The 18,966-nt window shown below is 45.4% G+C and overlaps 2 protein-coding genes across 3 annotated transcripts; both read right to left on the bottom strand.

The window, feature by feature from the left end:
* Positions 1-33: 33 nt before the first annotated feature.
* LOC146505989 (voltage-gated potassium channel regulatory subunit KCNG3-like) lies at positions 34-8,731 on the bottom strand. Of its 2 annotated transcripts, XM_085181923.1 has the most exons (3): positions 7,594-8,731; positions 6,250-7,485; positions 34-5,803 (listed from the first exon to the last, which is right to left on the bottom strand). In XM_085181923.1, the coding sequence occupies exons 2-3, from the start codon at positions 6,816-6,818 to the stop codon at positions 5,158-5,160; spliced, it is 1,215 nt and encodes a 404-aa protein (XP_085038049.1). In that variant the 5' UTR covers positions 6,819-7,485; positions 7,594-8,731; the 3' UTR covers positions 34-5,157. The 2 variants fall into 2 exon arrangements, with proteins under 2 accessions (XP_085038049.1, XP_085038047.1); XM_085181921.1 differs by having other exon boundaries at positions 6,250-8,731.
* A 3,766-nt stretch (positions 8,732-12,497) lies between these two features.
* On the bottom strand, positions 12,498-17,820 carry prph2b (peripherin 2b (retinal degeneration, slow)). Its single transcript, XM_085181924.1, has 3 exons — positions 16,958-17,820; positions 15,066-15,312; positions 12,498-13,555 (listed from the first exon to the last, which is right to left on the bottom strand). Exons 1-3 carry the CDS (start codon positions 17,536-17,538, stop codon positions 13,355-13,357), a joined length of 1,029 nt encoding a protein of 342 aa, XP_085038050.1. The 5' UTR covers positions 17,539-17,820; the 3' UTR covers positions 12,498-13,354.
* Between the last annotated feature and the right edge of the window lie 1,146 nt (positions 17,821-18,966).

Genomic DNA, 18,966 nt, shown 5'->3' with positions numbered 1-18,966 from the left:
GCAACAACAAACGCCTGAAATCTGCGTTGACGCACCAACTATTAATTTATACTGAGCACCGAAAAGGTTTTACACAACCGCGCAGAGAGCGAGAGAATAGAAGAGAAGAGAATAGGAGATTCTATTCTATTCCACTAAGGAACTAGAAGTTAATTTAGAAAAGCGACAATTTTACTCAAGAATTAACTAAAATTAAACATTTCAAAATATATACTACACTTAAACATCCGCCTGGAAATTAACTGAAACTGAATAAGGAAAAACTGAAAGCGTACCAGCCTCATCATCAGCCAGGTTTATAACCACAAAGGAGTCCAAACGAAGAATGAGCTCTGGAAACTAGACAGGAAGTCTTGAAACTGCAAAAACTGAAGTTGTGATCTCTTCCCCCCAGTTTTAAAAGTGTTGTTGTTGTTGTTTTGCCTCACTGCTCCTTATGTTCTTGTGTTTATTTTCAGTCAGACTTTAAAACCACTGAAATGATCACATGACTGGAACAGAAATTAGGTGATAGAGGAGTTTATTGATTGTATAATTATGAATTATTTGAAACACTCGGAACCCCAAAGAGCGGATAAATTTGTTTGTTTGTTTTTACTTGAGGCCCTAATGGATGAATGGGTTGCTAAATTTGGGAAAGAACTGACATGTATGTAAGTGGCATGTATGTTTTGACACCCTGTAGCGTAACCATGACAACAGCCAATCAGAGCTGCCTACTAATGTTTTTCATGGCCACGATTAACTTCCTGTCAGGCTGTCATGGTAATATGTCACATATCACTTATTTGAGGCCTTTGCCTTGCTGTTGCCAAGGAAACAGTGGCCTGGTGCTTTCTGTTGTCATGGTTACCGATGGTCAGCTGTGAGGATCAGCTGCAGTTTTGAAAAAACAATAACACAAAAATAAAGCTTACAGCAGTGTGTGTGTGTTTGTGTTCCTGTCTAGCTATCTTTGTGAGCACCGAAATCTGCATTCTACTATACTTGTGAGGACCAGCAGTCACTTGTGAGGACACACACACCGGTCCTTTTTGAGGCTCAAAATGTGGTTTTAGTGTCAGGGTTACAATTAGATTACGGTTAGGTATAGGGTAAGGGTTAGTGTTAGGCATTCATTTTAATAGTTAGGATTAGGGTAAGGGGCTAGGGAAACCATTATGTCAATGAAGGTCCTCACTAAGATACCTGAACGGGCTTGTGTGTGTGTGTGTGATCTCTTACCCTGACATCTAGCGTCAAGCATCCTGTCACCATCTCCATGGCAACAGAGGGAGAACTATGGCATACAGCAGTTTTGGAAGAACAAACGTGTGTAACATTTTAAAAAATCCTCCTGATTTTATTTTGAAAATCTCCTCCTGATCTATATTTCTAATAAACTCTATTTCAGAACTGAAGAATCTCAGCAAATAAAAGACGAGTAGAAAATGTGTGTGTGTGTGAATAGAAACCTGCGTGTCCAAACTGAAAGCAGGGTGTGTGTGTCTGAGCAGATGTGAAGGTTGTCAGATTAAAAGCGTGTTGAATGAATCAGACATGTTCATCGCCTCCGTGTGTGACATCATCAGTTTTTATTTGAGGGGAAACTCTTGCCTCAACTCCAGACACACCTGAGCTCAGTTAGCCCATTTAACCTCCGCGTGGGCTCAGGCTTTATTTAGCCCTGCACCGTCCCGATGATGATGGTGATGACGTTTGGTTCTTTCTAATGACCCCTGACCCCTCCTGTGGGCCGAATCCCTCAAAGGAGGTGTGAAGTGAGCGACACCTGAGGCTCTCCAGCCTCTCCGGGCTTTTGGACCGTTTTCCAGTCCTGTGGGAATCTTCGTGACTCTGAGCTGCAGAGATTCGAGGCTGCAGTTCTGATGAAAATGACTGAAAATAGAAGCTGCTGTTCCGCAGAGAGCAGCTGAACCCACTGAGCGTGCTCACTGAGCGTGCTCACTGAGTCATGTCTCCAAACCTATGAGCATGCTACACTCACTGCAGCTGCTTCACTGAAATCACTGTGCGTCTAGTAAAAAAACATAAATTTTATCGTTCACAGCTGCTTCTAGGTCTAATTGACAAACTTACTTTGATTTAATAAGCTGATTGAGGTCAAAGTTCAGCAGAGAGGTTGATCTTATTTTAATTTTGTTTTTGTGATTTGATTTTTTGGCAGCTCTTCTCCAAACAAGAGCATTTAATGAAGGTTTTAAGTTAATTCATGCTTTGATTTGAAATATAATTGCTTTGTATTTATTAGAATCTTTATTAAGGTGGCTGCAATGAAACCATCCAGGTGTTTTCAGGTGTGTTAGTTCACTGTAGACCACGTTTGTTCCATCAAGCAGAACTCGGATCTGTTCTTGGTGAATGTTGGACTTTTTCAGGCTTTCTAAATGCAGCCAAGCGATGGAGGGTGGGGGGGGGGGGGTTGATGGTCTCAGAATCTCTCTGATGCGGTTCTGTTGGTCCATTCAATGGTGATCTCCAGTAGGGACTGAGGCGGTACACAGGAATAACAATGAAGTGTCCCGTCTAGGTCAGCACGCCTCCTGGTCTCTAGGAAAGCTGTTTCACATCCAAATGGAGAGACAGAGGTTTGACAGGGAGGCCTGGGAATGTCCTGCTGCTTCCCAGAAGAACTGGAGGAGGGGGCTGGACACCTTTTGGAGGAAGAACACTGAGAGAGTAGTTCTAAAACAGCTGGGTTTATTTGAGGAGTTTCCATCAGGTTTCAGAGCCCATCACAGCACAGAAACAGCTTTAGTGAAGGTTACAGGTGATCTTCTTATGGCCTCTGATCTCTGTGCTTGTCCTGATGGACCTCAGCGTAGCGTTTCACAGCTTTCATGTGTTCCAGTTTCATAAAGTTTTTATCTGAGAAGCTTCTTCAGACTAAATGGTGGAGAGTCCCAAATATTTAAACCCTAGTGGGAGTGTCCCTTAAGTGGGTCATTCACCCACTTTTGACCATGTGCCTCACCACATGAGCCAAGGTGTGAAAAAGGTTTCAGGTTAAACTATTGTGAGACCTTGCCCCACCCTATCATGTGACCTACTGATGTCATGTTTTGAGTGGGCGTTAAGGCGTCCGGGAAGGATCTCAGACTGGATTATAGATGGCAGACAGTTGGTGTTGTAAGCCCCGCCCTCTGTTCAAAGATGGTTGTTCACAGTGGACATAGATGCTTCCTTCACTCCATCTGTCTTCTCTGTCCAACATGTGGGCATTCTCAAAGAGTGACCTTTGACCTTTAGATGCAGATGAACAGCTGATTTTTGTCCTTGTGCGTGAACTGGCTGTTTGCTGTCTCAGATACTATATCCACTCATGAGAAACTGAAGGGGTTACCACAAACTGGATAAAAACTCTGCAGGAAGTTATTCCTGAAGACTGGGCGATGCTGGTGTTTACATTTGCTGATGTTTCTGCAAAACAAAAGACTGAAAGGTTCCTGTGCCTCGTCTCTATCTGCAGACCCGGCTAATCAATAAGCTGAACTCTGCTCCTGTCTCTGATCAGCCATGTCCTTCAGAGATGCTCGACATGCTGCGTTCCTGTGAGAACTCACACACTCCGTGATTGTTTTCTCTGATTTAAGATTTGGAGTCACACGGCAGGAGGCGATGAACCACGCGTGATTCATCACAAACTCGCTTTATTGTGACGACCTTCCCGCCTCCTCGCTGCTCTCGTCTCCTTCCAGCTCGCTCGGTTTGTTAACAGATGATTTAGAAAGAGTTTTTTTAAACTCAAAGAGAGGAGCTGATCCAAGCTTCAGGCACCGAGGAGATCTCAGCCCAATCAGAATCAACTAATCACCATCAGCACGCCACTTGGCATGTGCGTGCTTGGATTTAACAACATCAAACTAACGTGATGTGTGACGTCACACACAAAGAACACAAACAAACGTTTGCTGAGAAAAGTTCACAAATGATTTATCATGAGATGGTCTCAGCTGTTCAGCTGCCATGTTATTGATTAGCTCTCACTCTGAGAACACGCCAGGAGAACCCGTCACACACACAGTGTGTCTGTGTGTGTGACGGGTTCTCCACACACACTGTGTGTGTGTGTGTGTCTCCCCAGAGGACGGCTCAGCCGGATCGTAAAATCTCGGGTCTCATGAGGCCCACGGTCTGTTGCTCTCACAGTTTGTCAGAAGCTCTGAGTGTGGACTTTCTCATCACTCAGGTGTTCCCAGGTTACTTCGTTCTTCGTCTTTATTTACCTGAAACCTTCAGCATCTTCTCAGAGTCCCACCTGTAAAATATATGAAGAGGTTTTTTTTATATGTTTCAGCCTTTTGTCTGACCTTCTGACATGGACTCCACCTGTGACGCAGTGGGAGGAGCTTTAATGTCAGGTGTTTTGTGTGAATCCCATTGTAACTCTAATGTGAAAACCTGATTTCATTGTTATTGTATTTTGTGCAACACTGAGACGATGTTTAAATGATGGACAGGTGGAGTCAGTGAGGTTTTCAGCTTTAACCTTTAATGTGGTTTTCTGATCGGAATCAGGCAACAGAGGTCAGAGTTCATAAACACATGAGCTGCTGCCTAAATGGAGAGTTTGACATCTCTGGAGTAAAGGTCAAAGGTTAAAGGGGTCGCCTGTATAAGTGTACTTTGGTTCAAACCCTGCAGCGTTTCACACAGAAGAAGAAGTAGTCAGATACTTCACACTCCGCCCACTTCTCCATCCGGACATTCAAACCAGATGCTTTCAACACTTCAGCTGACTGGCTCTACGGTCACCATGGAAACAAAGGAGGGGTTCAATTATGCCACAGACCGCCGGGTTGCCTCTCATGCCTAACCTGAGGGGGCATCGCATGGTGTGAGTTTATCTCACCACCCTTTCACTGTGTGAGCGCATTATTCCCCGACTCTTCTGAGCAACAGAACCTGACTGTCTGTGAGTTCAGTCCAAGATCGAATCAGGATGAGAAACTATCAAAGTAAAGTCACCTGAGTCCTGTTTGGAAAACAGCAAAAGGAGGGTTAGGTTGTGTCTCACTACACCCTGTATTCACACACACTCACTCCGATGGAGGCGTCGGGGGAAACTCAAGTTGCTTTTTGATCGGTCCGATCGATGTATCCTTCTCATTGTGATGGAGCTGATGGCAGCGCCCCTCCTCAGCGGCAGGATGACGGTCAGTTGACGAATTCGCCCGACAGACTGCGGCTGCAGCGAGCTGAACGCATCTTCAGCTCGTGGTAGCACTGGACAAAGCTGTGATAGATGAAGGTGATGGGCAGCGCCAGCAGGACGATGCCGCTCACCACGCAGAGGCCTCCGAGCACGCGCCCCGCCACCGTCATCGGGTACATGTCCCCGTATCCCACTGTGGTCATGGATATGATGACCCACCAGCAGGCAGCGGGGATACTGGCGTAGTCATGGTTTCCAGCCTCCAGGTCAAGGCCGTGCTCTAGCAGCTGAGCCAGCGCACTGAAGATCGCCATGGCAACACAGACGAAGACCAGGAGCATTACCATCTCACGATAGCAGCGACGAAGCGTCAGGCCAAGTGTCTGCAGGCCCATGAAGTGACGCGCCAGCTTGATAACCCAGAAGATCCGCATCGTGCGAAGGACACGCAGTGTCACACCGGCTCGCTGCAGCTGCGAGTTCTCGCCCGTCAGGCTCGTCATGGCAACAGAGATGTAGTATGGCAGGATGGCCAGAAGGTCAATGATGTTCAGAGGCCGCTGAATGAAGTCCCACTTATCACGAGACACTAGGAAATGGACAATGCACTCTGCCGTGAACCAACCAATGCACACCGCCTCGATGATGCTGCAAGGGAGGGGCCAGAGGGGACAAATGAGAAAGCAGAGAGAGACCAATGAGATGTTGCTGTAAATCAACAAATCACAGGTGGCGATGTCAGACAATCTTTCACAATGGTTTCACACAGAAGGGGAGTTAAGTTATTCATATTAGGTACACTGACAATGACGCAATGGTTAACACATTTGCTTGGTGAGCAAGAGGTTGCTGGTTTGATTCCAGCTGGAGACACAGATCCCTCTGCGGTTGTGTTGGGTAGCACATCTCACTGTGGCAAGAAGCTTTACACACACAGGAGCATGTACACTTTGTGATTTATCAGTCAATTATCAATAATCCGCTGCTGGTCCTGGTTCTGCTCCAAACCTGCTGCAGGTACCCGTCAGAACTGGACCGGGTCTGTCAGGGGCTGATTCTGAATAGTGCAGTGTGTGTGTCAGTGTGAGTCCTACCTTTGCTGTTCCAGCGCCGTCCAATCAGGTAAGGTGCTGGCACATAGCATCACCATGGAGATGACTACAAACAGCACTGACACTGAAGCAAGGAGCTGCGCAGCCAACGAGGACGTGGGCTCCTCAAATGTTCTCCTCATCCTCTCCAGCCAAGGATTCTGCGTAATCTCAGGGCCACGTGGCGGCTCCTCCTCCGGGAAGAAGTGCACGAGGGCTTCAGACATGCGGTCGTCCAGAAGACGCTGGCAGCACAGCTGCAGATCGGAGCTCTCCAGGCCCCAGTACAGCATCTCGTTGTAGAAGGAAAGCTCGCACATGTGTGGCACAAAGCGCAGTTTCCCGTGCTGCACGTACAGCATGATGAAACTGAAGGCCTCAGAGTGGCGGTCAAAGAAGAACTCATTGCGATCACGATCGTAGTCATCGCAGAGCTCAAGAAGCTCGCTCTCCGACACGCAGCGAAGCAGTCGACTGAGTCTGCTGAGGGGGAGACGCCTCATCAGCTCTGCAGTGTAGGAGAACCTGCGGCCACCAACGTTCAGCGTGCAGAGGCTGCTGCCACATTTCATGTTTTCTCTGCGTGAGGAGGCGTTGCCGCAGTTCGTGCTGGAAACCTTCAGACTCCTGCGAGCGCAGCCAAGATGCTCCAAAGTTTCATGTCAGCAGCCAAAGAGTGCGAGAACGCTGTTGCTTCTCAAGTTTCCTCCTCAGATAAAAATGTCTTTGCAGCTTCAGTGAAAACGGAAGATCAAATGAGCAGTGACCCACTTTCATCGATTATTTTTAGTCAAACTCTGAGAAACTGAACCAATGCCATAGACATCTGCTCAGCAGAAATCAGCGAGGATTCTCTTTGACTTCTGCTGCATCTCTGAGAGTGAAGAGCAGCAGCTCACCCTCCTCCTCCTCCTGTCAGAGAGGGGGAGGATCACTCGCTGATCTGAAGAGTCTGAGCCAGAGACACTTTATATCCCCCAAAACCTCCTTCCTGTGCTTCAGCATCTCCTCATCCTCTCCTGCTGATCTTCTTCCTCTTTAGCTGTGCTCATTTTCATATTAAACATTTAATCCTCTTAATCATAATTTAATGTTTCAGTGCGCATCAAAGCATGTGTGCATAATGATTTTATGAACTCAGTAATAACCTGCAGAGCTGTGGAAAGGTTTCCCCCTGCTGGACACAGCTCATCATCCTCATCATCATCATCATCATCGGATTTTGGAGAAAACAAGGAACTACAGCCATGCAACAAAAAAGAATAAAGATTAATAAATGCCTGTACAAGGCTAAGTTGTTCCAAATGTTTTACGAGCTGTAACGGTGAAGGTGCCCCCTGAGCTTACGCTTAGTTTTCGATACAACCAGGAGCAGCTGATCGGCCGACCTGAGAGAACAGGAAGTAATGTGGGACGAGATAATTAGAGCTTTTTAAAGCAATTCCAAAAGTGATCCTAAAATTTATAGGCGGCCAGTGGTTCCAGGTTAAAATGGGAGAAACATGCTCATAATTGTGTGTGCTGGTTCAAAGACATGCAGCAGCATCTGTACTAACTGAAGAGGAGCCACTGAAGAAGCACCAGCCCTCAAGCAAAGCTCATTCCAGTAGTCCAGCAGAACGGTAACAAAGGTGTGGATTACACTCTCAAAGTGCTGCCTGGGCCAAGGAACAAAGATCAACAAGGGTGTCAGAGTGATACCTGCAGACGTCATCACTTCAGTCTTTTTCTCATTACAATTGAAGAGGTTAAGGGCCTGGATGGCCTTTAAGTCTTCAACACACTTGAACAGCAGTCTAGCAGAATATGCTTCTGTCACGACGTAACTCTCTCCAAGTTGTTAGACACAGGTGCTACCAATGATGCCATGATGTACAAAACAACATAAAATAATCTATTTTTTACAGTAAGGCGTTCTCATAGAGCATATTATTCAACAACATAAACATTCACATTTTGACCTTTACAAAATGTTGACACATTCTGTGACTAACATATAAACAGCTCTGTCACAAAAAACATCTTATTTTTCTAGCAACACATAAAATGCTAATTGCATACCTCAATGGCTGCATTAACGTGAAGACAGCAATGACACTCACACTCTTTCCCCACAGCTGGAAAACTTCGCTGCATGCATCTCCAAATCTCTACCACCCACTGAGAAAGGAAAACATGCTGCCCTCTACCGAGTGTGGCGTGTAATTTAAAATATCGTCAACTAAAAAACAGATTGAACATTGTTTCCACCAATGTTTGTTTTAAAACCAACAATCTAAACATTACAATCTGATTTTTTAAACATGAAGTTGCTTATTTATTCTAGCTTAAAAACATAAAATTAACTTAAAATGCATAAAGAACCTAGAACCTTTATTATCATTATACAGTTGCTTGCACAGTGAAGTTCGGCAGCAAGATCACAAAGGTCCGAAAGTAAAGAAAACAATATACAAAAAAAGAAAAAGAAAAAACAAGCATTACAAGGGTAAATAAGGGTGGAAGGTCATTAAGGACGTGGATCATCTGCACATCTGCTGAAATATTGCAGAGGAGAAAAAAAATGGGAGCATAATAAATAGCAGCGACAGAGTGGCTGTATGGCTGTATGGGAGAGGTCATACAGTCATACAGCCACGGTATGACCTCTGCTCACACTCTTGCATTAAGAGTTCTGACAGCCCACGGGAAGAAGCTGTTCTTTTGTCTGATGGTTTTGCACCTGATGGATCTGAACCTTTCTCCAGAGGCCAGGATGTTGGAGAGGTGGTGGTCAGGGTGGAGGTGGTCACGAGCTTGGCTACACTTTGGGCCAGCACCTTCCCTGGCTTGCCCGGTACTGGGTTGCCATGCCCCAAACCTCATGAATCCAACATATAACGTTAGAAGAAATCCACAGCAGACCTGACCACGTTTCCATGCTTTCCAGCATACACTTTTATTTTCTGCTTTGGCTCTCGGAGGAGGCGCACGCACTTTTTCTCCTCTCCTCTCCCTTAGCTTCCCTGCTTAGTTCTTATGTCCTTGTCTAGTCTCGTGTTTTTTGTATTACTTTCCCTGGAACGCTCTCTCACAGTCTGTGTCTAAAACCTAAAGAGAATTATGGATCAACTGGTCTCTGAATGCTATTGACACCCTTTTCTCAACGAGAAGTCTGGGCTCGGGAGAGCCTGAGTGCCCTGGAGGGACTTTCCCTGCCGGATACACGATGGACGGGTGGCAGAAATGGAGGATCGTGTGCCTGGCGGGACTGTGGATCGAGGACGCTGAAGATATCTACCTATTCTGAACCATGGTAACAGGGTTCTTGCTGATCGGAGCTGGCTTGGCCCTGGCTTATTGGAGAATTAAGAGAGCGGAACCGGCTGTTCAAACCGATGGGACGAGGCACGACTTCTCAGAAAGGGCTCACTGAGTGCAGCATGGTTAAGAGCTTGGAGGCGCTTACGGCTGCAGTGAATGCTCAGAATAAGACCTCTGAGCGTACATTGGATTACATCAAGGAAAAGTCCACTCCGAACAACACCTCTGAGCGGAAGTTGGATCACATCTTGGAACAGCTGACTGCGGTCGTGAGATCTCAGAATCGGCTCTTTGAGCACAAGAATGACAACACCACGGAACTGAAGGTTAATAACATCACGGAGAAACTCGCGGTTCTCCAACGGGAGATTGAGAGACCAGTGTTGGAGTGTTAAAGAACAGCTTTGAAATTCTCATGAGTTGTTGCAAAAGAAAAATTACCATCATAATGCGGCTACCCCTACGGCGCCAGCTGTGGGCTCAACAAAAACTCCCTGATAACGACTGTGTTTAGTCTGTTCTTCCCGTTCCCTACAAGGCCACCTGGGTTGGCTGGAAGACTGTTTACTTAGCCTGGCAGGGCGAAGGACACTGTCTCAGCTGAACTATGGACACACATACATATACTGATACTGATAAGCACTCACCGACGCATCACCCTCCCTACCCCGGATCCAACGCCACCTCCAACGCTTACCTCCCCTCTGACGTGGACATCGGGTCAGTTGGAGGCGCAGTCGAAAGATTGCAGCGGTCCCAGATCAGATGTACACACTGGAACTCTTTCCCATGTTGCTGTCTGTGTTTATTGTGCTGTGGTGTGTTGATATCTGTGCATTCCTGTATTATCCTTCTGTGTTACACATTTCGATGTTTTTTTCCTCGCTACCTGGCCTGACCTGTCTCCCCAATGTGATGTTTGTGTATTGTATGTACGGTCGGCAAGGTCTGTCATCTCGGTTGTGGGCAAAAGACCTGCAACTGACAAATAAAGGCTATCTCATCTCATCTTTTATTTGTGGTTGCTGTTCTTTACACACACAGCTGCAGCTTTTCAGCTCGCAGCCGAGCACATCACCAGCAACACCAACTCTCAGACCGGACCCAGTTCTTCCTTTTATGCAGGTGAGGCGTGATTCAGGTGTGTTCACCTCGCTGCAGCCCCGCCACAAACGTGTAAAACAGAAACTTCTGTTTTAACCAAAACTAATCATCAGGTCTTCACATCAGACCTGGTTCTGAATCCGTTCTCTCCACTTTAGCATATTTCATTCATGTTGAACTCCTTTGTCTCTCATTAATGTTCGTTTTTACACTTTTGTACGAAGTCTCCATTTTTTTCTGTTTCTCTAATCATGCTCAGACTGAGGCACTGTACTTTGGAACAGAGTTAGCATCACCTGTGTTCTCGTTAACCTCCCACTGGGTTAAAGCATCGCATGCTGCATTAAAAGGATCAAACTTTAAACCGCTTCCTCAGCTTTGCTTTAATCTCTAACCTCTGAGTGGATCCTCATCTTCCCCAGTTCTCGACCGTCAGCTGACCCTCCTGTTCTTCAGTAGCTGGTAATACTGGTCCAACATGATAAACGTTAGTTACAACCAGTCTGTGGCAAAGGTACTGGTGTGCAGGTTTTGGTTACACCATGCACTGACCAATGTACATTTTAAAAAGGCGGAAGATTCGAGGAGTCCAGTCCATTTACACGGTCTGCAGTCAGCTAGTGCGGGCTATGTTTGTGTTCGTATTGCTTCACGATGTCTACAGTGTCCTTTAAAGGACATGGACTTGGCTCCATCTCTGGACCCCCCAGGTTCCTCTCTGCGTCACGGTCACCGTCTTTGACCTTTAGCTGATATAAACAGAGTTAATCTCCCTGTGAGCTGATTAACCATTTATCTGCTCAGGTGAGGTAATGAACTGCACATGTCACACAATGATGTATAACACTGGAAAAACACTGCAAGAAACTCCCCCCAAAAAACTATAAAAGAAAACTGTAAAAATATCACAATAAAAGCGATGGTACTAGTGATAAGACCAAATGAGTAAAACAAAACACTGTAATAACATCCCAAGAAACTTTAAATGACATTTTTTTATAAAGCACAATAAATACTGCAAGAAAAACACCAAAAAAAACCTGTAAAAATATAGTGCTAAAGATAGCTTGGAAAGAAAAGCTTCTTCAGTTGGACAGAAGAAGCTTCTTGGATGAAGGTGAAACGTCTTCAAGCAGTCCAGACGCTTTTCTTTCCAAGCTCCTTAGACTACGATGGCCTGGATGACTGAGAACCTTCACAGACATACTGCTAAAGATGTACTTACAAAAATGTAATGTGAATTTAATATAAGGTGTAAAACACTAAAGTATTTCACACCTGAACACCTAAGACAGCACAATAAAGACCAAAGCTGAAGGTTTTCTCACAGTAGTTATAGATATCTAATAATAAATAAATAAATAAATAAATATATTTTTAGCTCCAACCAACCCACAACAACTGACTGAAGACATCCCTCCCTCCAAAGAAACAGAAACATATGATGCTCTATGCAGAGGACTTGGCTTTAACTACAAATCTGAGAGCAGATTTCTCTCCGACGTCATTTCCTGTCCCTTACATGATCACAGGTTTCAGACCTTACAGAGAAAGAAAGAAATAAAGGAAACACCTCATAACCAATCACACGATCGCCACAGCCCATTTTTCAACCTGAATTCAGTCTGCCGGGTGTTCTTTCTTCACCCACACCTGCAGGAGTAACCCATCTGTGACGGCATGTGTTGGACGCAGCTCTGCTCCGTTCGTTGTGCGGTTTGAAGTCACACTAGGAGCATTTCGTCAGTGAGGGGTATTACATTTTTTAAACTGCAGAGACAGTCAGTGCTGTTAACTCACCTGCTCAGTGCATAATGAACAGACCCAAGCAGAAACACACTTCATTTGTGTTAAGGTGAAGCATTCGGTAGCCATTTATCAACAAAGACGTGATAAGATGTTGACATTTAAAGAAGAAAAATAACGACCACATCAAACTGACAAATGATCATTTTTATACCTGTAGTTTATGTGTTTAGCTCTGTATACACCTGTGCACACCGGCCTTATAATAATATAAGATGTGCCGTTTCTGTTAGTCCTACATCAGTTACATTAACTTTACACCTGTATATACACCTGCATGTTTCGTATACAGGCGATACAGCTGTGTGAACACCATCTGAGCCTCTGTACTGACAGGAGTTTTATACAGGTGTTATGCTGCTGTGTATGAACCTCTGTCATTGCTGCCTGCTCTCACAGATGGCAGCACTGCTGGTGCTGCTTAGTGGTTTGTTCTCTCATGTTAAAGCCGGCAGAAATGACACACATTCAAACATCTGGATGTAAGAAATAATGACTAGGCTGATCTTTTTACACTAATGATGACGTCGATGGATCCGTGCTGTCTTGGCTGTGTGCTCCCTGCTGGACAAACACGGAACTGCAACACTCAGACACACACAGACTCACTGGGACCCGATGCTGTCTGACGGTCTAACCGCCGCCTGACAGGAACTGCTACTCTGAGAGGGGTGATGATGTTTCAATTACAGGAGCACGTTCCTCATTTTTAAAAATAAACTCTGTTTAACATATTTACAGAAAATATCGACATTCACAGGAACTTCAAATGTTCACATTAATGTGCATGTGTGGCTTATATACAGTTCTTTTCTCCCTCTTATGGGGGGAGAGATGGCATTTGAGGGGGGTGAAGAGAAGGGGAGACCTCAGTCCTCTGTGGTGGGTTCAGCTATCAGGTGTTGGCCTCTGGAGCATCTCCGCCTTCCACCTGGTTGGTCCTCCCAAGGGTCTTCAACTTGGTGAGCAGATCGCTGAACGTCTCCTTGACGCCCTTCTCGAGCAGCCAGCCCTCGCTCTCACACTCGGGGTTCTCCGGATCCGCCATCGTCTCAAGCGCTGTGCTCAAGTACTTCAGCCCTGCCATGTCCACAGACTGACATAGACACACACAGCTCACATTTAGGGCAAATCCAGGAAAAACCCATCCAGCCAAGTACATGTAATATTTTATGACCTCATTTTAAGGTGAATCTCTGGTTCTGACCGAGTTTTAAATCCCTACAGTCCCCCCAGACAACATTGTGGGGACAGGAATGTTGTTTGTGGTCATTTTTAGTTGGTATTAGTAGTTTTGTGCTCATTTAACTGACTCTGTCAAAAGAAATGTGAAATTTTCTGTTAGAAGGCTTCAATACAATTTTGGGCCCTTTTGTTTTCTTTAGCAGCACCCTAACGACAATTACACATCATTGTTTGCTTTGTTCAGAGAACAGCGTGAGAGCCTCCGAGTGGCAAATGCAATATCACGAGCATACAGTCGCACTCTGTTTTATTAAGATTATAGACCGAACTACAGAGAACCTGGTACTGAACCCCAAGGCTCGCCCTGTAAACTGAGGAAAAACTGGGTTCAGGATGTTGTTTTTTTAACTTAAGCCTTTCAGGTCAAACATGTTGTTTTGACCCAGTTTCCAACTCACTTCTCCCTCTCAGGAAGTGTCCCTCATCCTTATTTTCCCAGAATGCAACCTGCTGTTTCTGTGGACAGATTAACCCCCCAGAAATAGCTCCTTATCCTCAGTGAGCCTGACCACCACTTAATGTGACACCAGATGATCCACCTCCTGAGTCACGTATGAGCACAACAGAAATCACACAGAAACAGTCGTGCAGAGAATGTGTGCGTTTTCATGATGCAGTTGGAGCCACACAGAGAATTTAAACAAAACGGCGTTTTTAAATGGTGCGTGTCGTGATACAGCAGCCGCTCAGGAACATCAGCACTAATGCTAATCCCACACTAATCAGTTATTCTGTTAACCTGCTCACTCCGCTGAGTTTACTGCAGCAGCGCTGCTGCAATGATCTCGTTCTAAATCACAAGATTAGGAAGAGAACTTAGCCTGGATTCACCCGAGAGAGAAAGTCAAAGACTTAAGCCTGTTCACTTTGAACAAATTAGTTAAAAACATTCACTGATTTTTTTTCCATTGCTTTTTCAAACAAAGCACCCGGCTTTAGAACAGCCACATGCCCGGTTTCTCCTGTACAATGTGAAGCTTTCATTAGAGCAGAAGGTAAATAAAGTGAAACTAACAATCTGAGATGCACTGACAAGTTTGACATTAAAACAACAGAAGATATGCTTAGGTTAGGTTTCAGCCTTTCATTGGCTGCTTGTTGAAATAATTTGTCAGGCTAGATTTGATATGTCAGATGAGCAGCTGGAAACTGCTAATAAACTGTAGAGCAACACTTTATTTCTGGGTCTCACGCGCCATCACAGCTTCTGAGACATGGTGGAGTATATCACAGGACCAGGCTAGCTGTTTCCATTCAATTTTAGTCATTATGTTGCAGCTTCAGATTTTCTAAGCTGAACATCTGAATCAAAGAGATTCGTTTGGCTGATTGGCTGCGGTGGAACGTGGGTGGGGTCTTACCTCCAGGATGATGGCAAAGAGGACAAAACCACCAATGCTGCTCATCAGGCTGCTGTAATAGGAGAAGAGGGCCCCAAGGCAGCCCCGGGTCCAGATGTTGAGCTCCTCGGTGCGGTGGTCATAGTCGTAATGGGCAGAGTTGTTGGTCAGGTGGTGCTGGATGCAGGGCCGGGGGGACCCGGGGTTACAGCAGCTGAATGGGACGCTGTCCATCAGATACTTCCCCTCCACGTTACTGAGGACTCGACTGCAGGCCAAACACAGGTCAGAGGTCAAACATAGCCAGCCTGGGGACTGAGGAGAGATTAGCGACGACCCCCCCATTGCTCTGGAAATGGGTTAGTTAAATCTATGCTGAAATGGACGAATGGTTGCCGCACAGGTAAGAGTAAGCTAAGCTAATAGGAACTATACGTTCCTACAGAGACTAAACCAAAGATCAATAAAATACTGCAAGAAGTCGACCAATTTTCCTGAGTTCCTGAACTTTCAGAGAGGGCCACCCTATGAGCGAGAACCATGTGGGGGTGAAACACTCACTGGCCACTGTGGAGGAAGGCCTCCATAACAGTTAATGTTTGCAAGGCTGTTTGCATGACCAGAACATCAGAGCCATGACTGAGAGGACCGTCAGCACACAGCTGCACTCTGCTTTAATAAGATTATTCACTGTGATGGAGACTGTTGAGGACCAGGCACTGACTGCTGCAGAGGAAATGTCTCTTATGGCAGCCTTCAGCTCAATTTAAGTGGAAGTAAAGCCACGCAAATGTTTCATGACGACAGTGAAACGTCTCCATTAGCAACTCCCGAAGGCTGCGGAGCTCACTACAGTCTGCACCTCTGGATGATTTATCTGCTCTCCAAATCTGAAAACTGGTTTGCCCTTTTGGAGGAAGGTCATTAAGAAGAAAAACTCTCCCTTTTCCTGTCAGGTTTACACTTGTTAGATTATCTTGGAGGGTGATGTCAAATTGAACCAATATGTTAAAAATATTGGTAAATTTGTCTATGGATGGTACTACCAGATGTGATCAAATTATCTGATAAAAATCATCATTAAACGTTTCAGACTCAAAGTGAGAAAAGTACAGAATAGTAAATTAGATGTTTTAGTCAATCGGAAACCTTCGTATGGCAAGAGCATACAATATAATTTATATCCCACAATTCAAGTCAGCAGAGACCCTGATGGAGAATAAGACAGCTTCGTTCAAACATGAAGAACAGCAACACGTTCTCACTTTGTCAGATGCAGTATGTTATTTAACTTGTTCATTGGTACCAGCTGTGGGTGGGGCTTTAAGTTGGATAATTAGAGAGAGAAAATAATCTCTTTTAAACACATTAGAACAGAAAACAAAATAGTCACAGGTTTGCCACCATTTCAGAGCTGCAGCCAATCAGATGTGTTCATTTCTGATCAGATGTTTCTTTAATGTCTGATTTGCTGTGTTTAAGGATCAAGTGACAGATTAGAGTCTCAGAGGAGACGCCCCGCACGAAGCTCCTAAACGTTGACTTTTCCCTCCTTAAGACCTCTCTGATCCTCTGCTGAGCCCGATGTTTAATTCATCTGAGAAACTAATGAACAAAACCTGAGAAATTTAATTTAGAAATATCTGAGGTGCTCAGTTCAACGAGGAGCTGCTGATCAGACTTGCGTCGTGATCACAGAGACACTTTTCCTGAGGCTGCTGCTTTGTTAAAAATTGATGAGTTTGATTAAAATAGAGGAATATTCAGATGGACAATTTCTATAGAATAATTATGGATTCATAGAATCAGGTGCCAGCTCTGTGTGTAAATTATTAAACAGCAGATTATCCAACAACATCGATAACTTTTCAATAACGGCTCCACGTGACCGGCCACCCCGCTCACATACTCACTCTTTGACCACATCGTTGCTCATGTCTAGGTAGCGGTTGCTGATCCACTGAACCTCAAACCAATCCCTGAAATTGTTGTTCCCGCAGCAGTGGAACTCGATCTGCGTCAAGTCCAGCGTCCTCTTCATGAAGCAGCGCCCTGGCGTGTCCGTGTCCTTGTAAAACCGGATGGCGTAACTCAGGCCCTCGGCCAGTGTCAGGTATACGGAGAACTGCATAAGGAAGCAGAGCAGCGACACGAGTACCAGCAACACGTTGAAGCCGCAGCACAGCAGCAAATATGTCTTCAACATCGGCTTCCACTTGGAGAACTTGATGGGATCCAGAGAGTCATGGCACACCTTCCCTCCGAAGACATTAAGGCCGCAAGCCAGCAATCCCGCCAGGATCAGCAGGTTGGGCACCAGGTGGCTCTCGTTGTTGTCCATCATCTCACTTCTCTTCCGCAGCTCAATCTTGAAGAAGATGCCGAGGCTGAAGATGAGGATCCCTGCGATGACTGAAAACCAGTAGAGCATCCATAGACCCTGAGCCAGCTTGACCCGCTTCTGCAGGTTGAACTTCACCGGCATGAAAGGCATTTTAGCAACTCTGAGAATTCAAACAGACACTGAGGGTCAGGATTCAATAAGAAGCAGCTGCAGTTCAGACTCAGATTCAGAGCTTTACTCATGAAAAAACAACATCTGCTGGTTTCAGGCCCATAACGCTGAGCTGCAAGGGGGGACAGTCCATGTTACTGAGCAGAGGAGTCCACCATCAAACACTGCAATATTCACACAGACCAAGTGAGTATTTCCTGCAGGCTGTATGGAGGTGTGAATGCGAGCGTGCGGCAGCTCGACATCCTAAAGCCTCCTGAGCTCATTATCAGCAGATCAGCTGCTGCCTCTAATCCCTCCTCTAACTCCTAATTGGTTTGATGTTAAGCAGCTGCATCCTCCTCACTGTCACATGCTTCACTGAGCAGAGTTCACCTGCCTCACCTCAGGGCAGGGTAGTCTCAGTAAGCAGTCCAACAAACTTCCTGTGAGCAGGAGCCTGAACTCTGTTTAGTGAGAAAACTTGGTTCTCCGTGGTAAAAGATGCTGTGCACATGCACTGAGCAGGTTACATTTGAGAGAACCCAGGGGAGCTCACTGTGCAGGTACGCAGAGAGTTAGGCCATCTCACGGTCCTGGTGTTTTGTAGAGATCCCAAAGCAGAGACCGAATACAACAGAGCACTTCCCGATCTGAAGTCAGGCAGTGATTTTACTAGTTTTTAAACTATCAAGGCTTACCAGTCAGACTGTTTATCTAGACTCCTTCGTGTGATGTCCACGATGCTCTCATACCTGCAGAAGTGAATGCTGAAGGCTGAGGATGCATTTGCAAAGTATTGTAAAGAGAAACCATCAAACACAGCACAGCTGCCTCTCTGAGTGACCGCTACAATGATCGCTTTGAACGCTGCACAATTCCCTGATGATGATAGTAAACTAAAATTGCTTCATGACTGGAGATACTGGAGATGTCATGAGTGTGCCTGTGTTATAATTGCATTACACATCCCTCAGTATTTGTGTGGTGGGTACATTATTATTTTGTTTAGCGTGAAAAATTAAAAAGATGTGGTAACAGTTACAGTCCAGTCATTGTGATCGAGCACACAGGGTAAAATATGTCATAACCTACCAACAGGATCCAGGGAGTGTGGAGTCAGCTGGTGTAATGCTGGTGCATGTATCATATACAGAGATTCCTTATATACAGCTGCTCGACAGGTTTGGGGCTAATCTCATTTGTTGTGTGGTTCACAAAATACAGCTTCTTAACATATGCAATGGTGTCTCCAGAAGTTGATTCTGTTCATCTGGACGTAGCGTTTTGTGGGAGAAACGTTTCGTCATCATCAGGTGACTCCTTCAGTCTCAGCTGACTGCAGGTTTCCCCAAATCTTATACCCCAAACCCTAACCCTACCCCCAAATCTAATTATGCAAATTCTGGTCATGAGAATTTGCATAAT

Source organism: Neolamprologus multifasciatus, chromosome 13, assembly GCF_963576455.1.
Source record: "Neolamprologus multifasciatus chromosome 13, fNeoMul1.2, whole genome shotgun sequence".
Taxonomy (NCBI): Eukaryota; Metazoa; Chordata; class Actinopteri; order Cichliformes; family Cichlidae; genus Neolamprologus; species Neolamprologus multifasciatus.
This window is presented reverse-complemented; position numbering and strand designations above follow the sequence as displayed.

Coding starts and splice junctions, on each gene's coding strand:
- LOC146505989 (XM_085181921.1), bottom strand. CDS start 6,818: ATGAAATGTGGCAGCAGCCTCTGCACGCTGAACGTTGGTGGCCGCAGG. Junction 5,804..6,249: donor ACGGCGCTGGAACAGCAAAG/GTAGGACTCACA, acceptor CCTCCCTTGCAG/CATCATCGAGGCGGTGTGCA.
- prph2b (XM_085181924.1), bottom strand. CDS start 17,538: ATGCCTTTCATGCCGGTGAAGTTCAACCTGCAGAAGCGGGTCAAGCTG. Junction 15,313..16,957: donor AGCAACGATGTGGTCAAAGA/GTGAGTATGTGA, acceptor TTTGGCCTGCAG/TCGAGTCCTCAGTAACGTGG. Junction 13,556..15,065: donor TCTTTGCCATCATCCTGGAG/GTAAGACCCCAC, acceptor TGTCTATGTCAG/TCTGTGGACATGGCAGGGCT.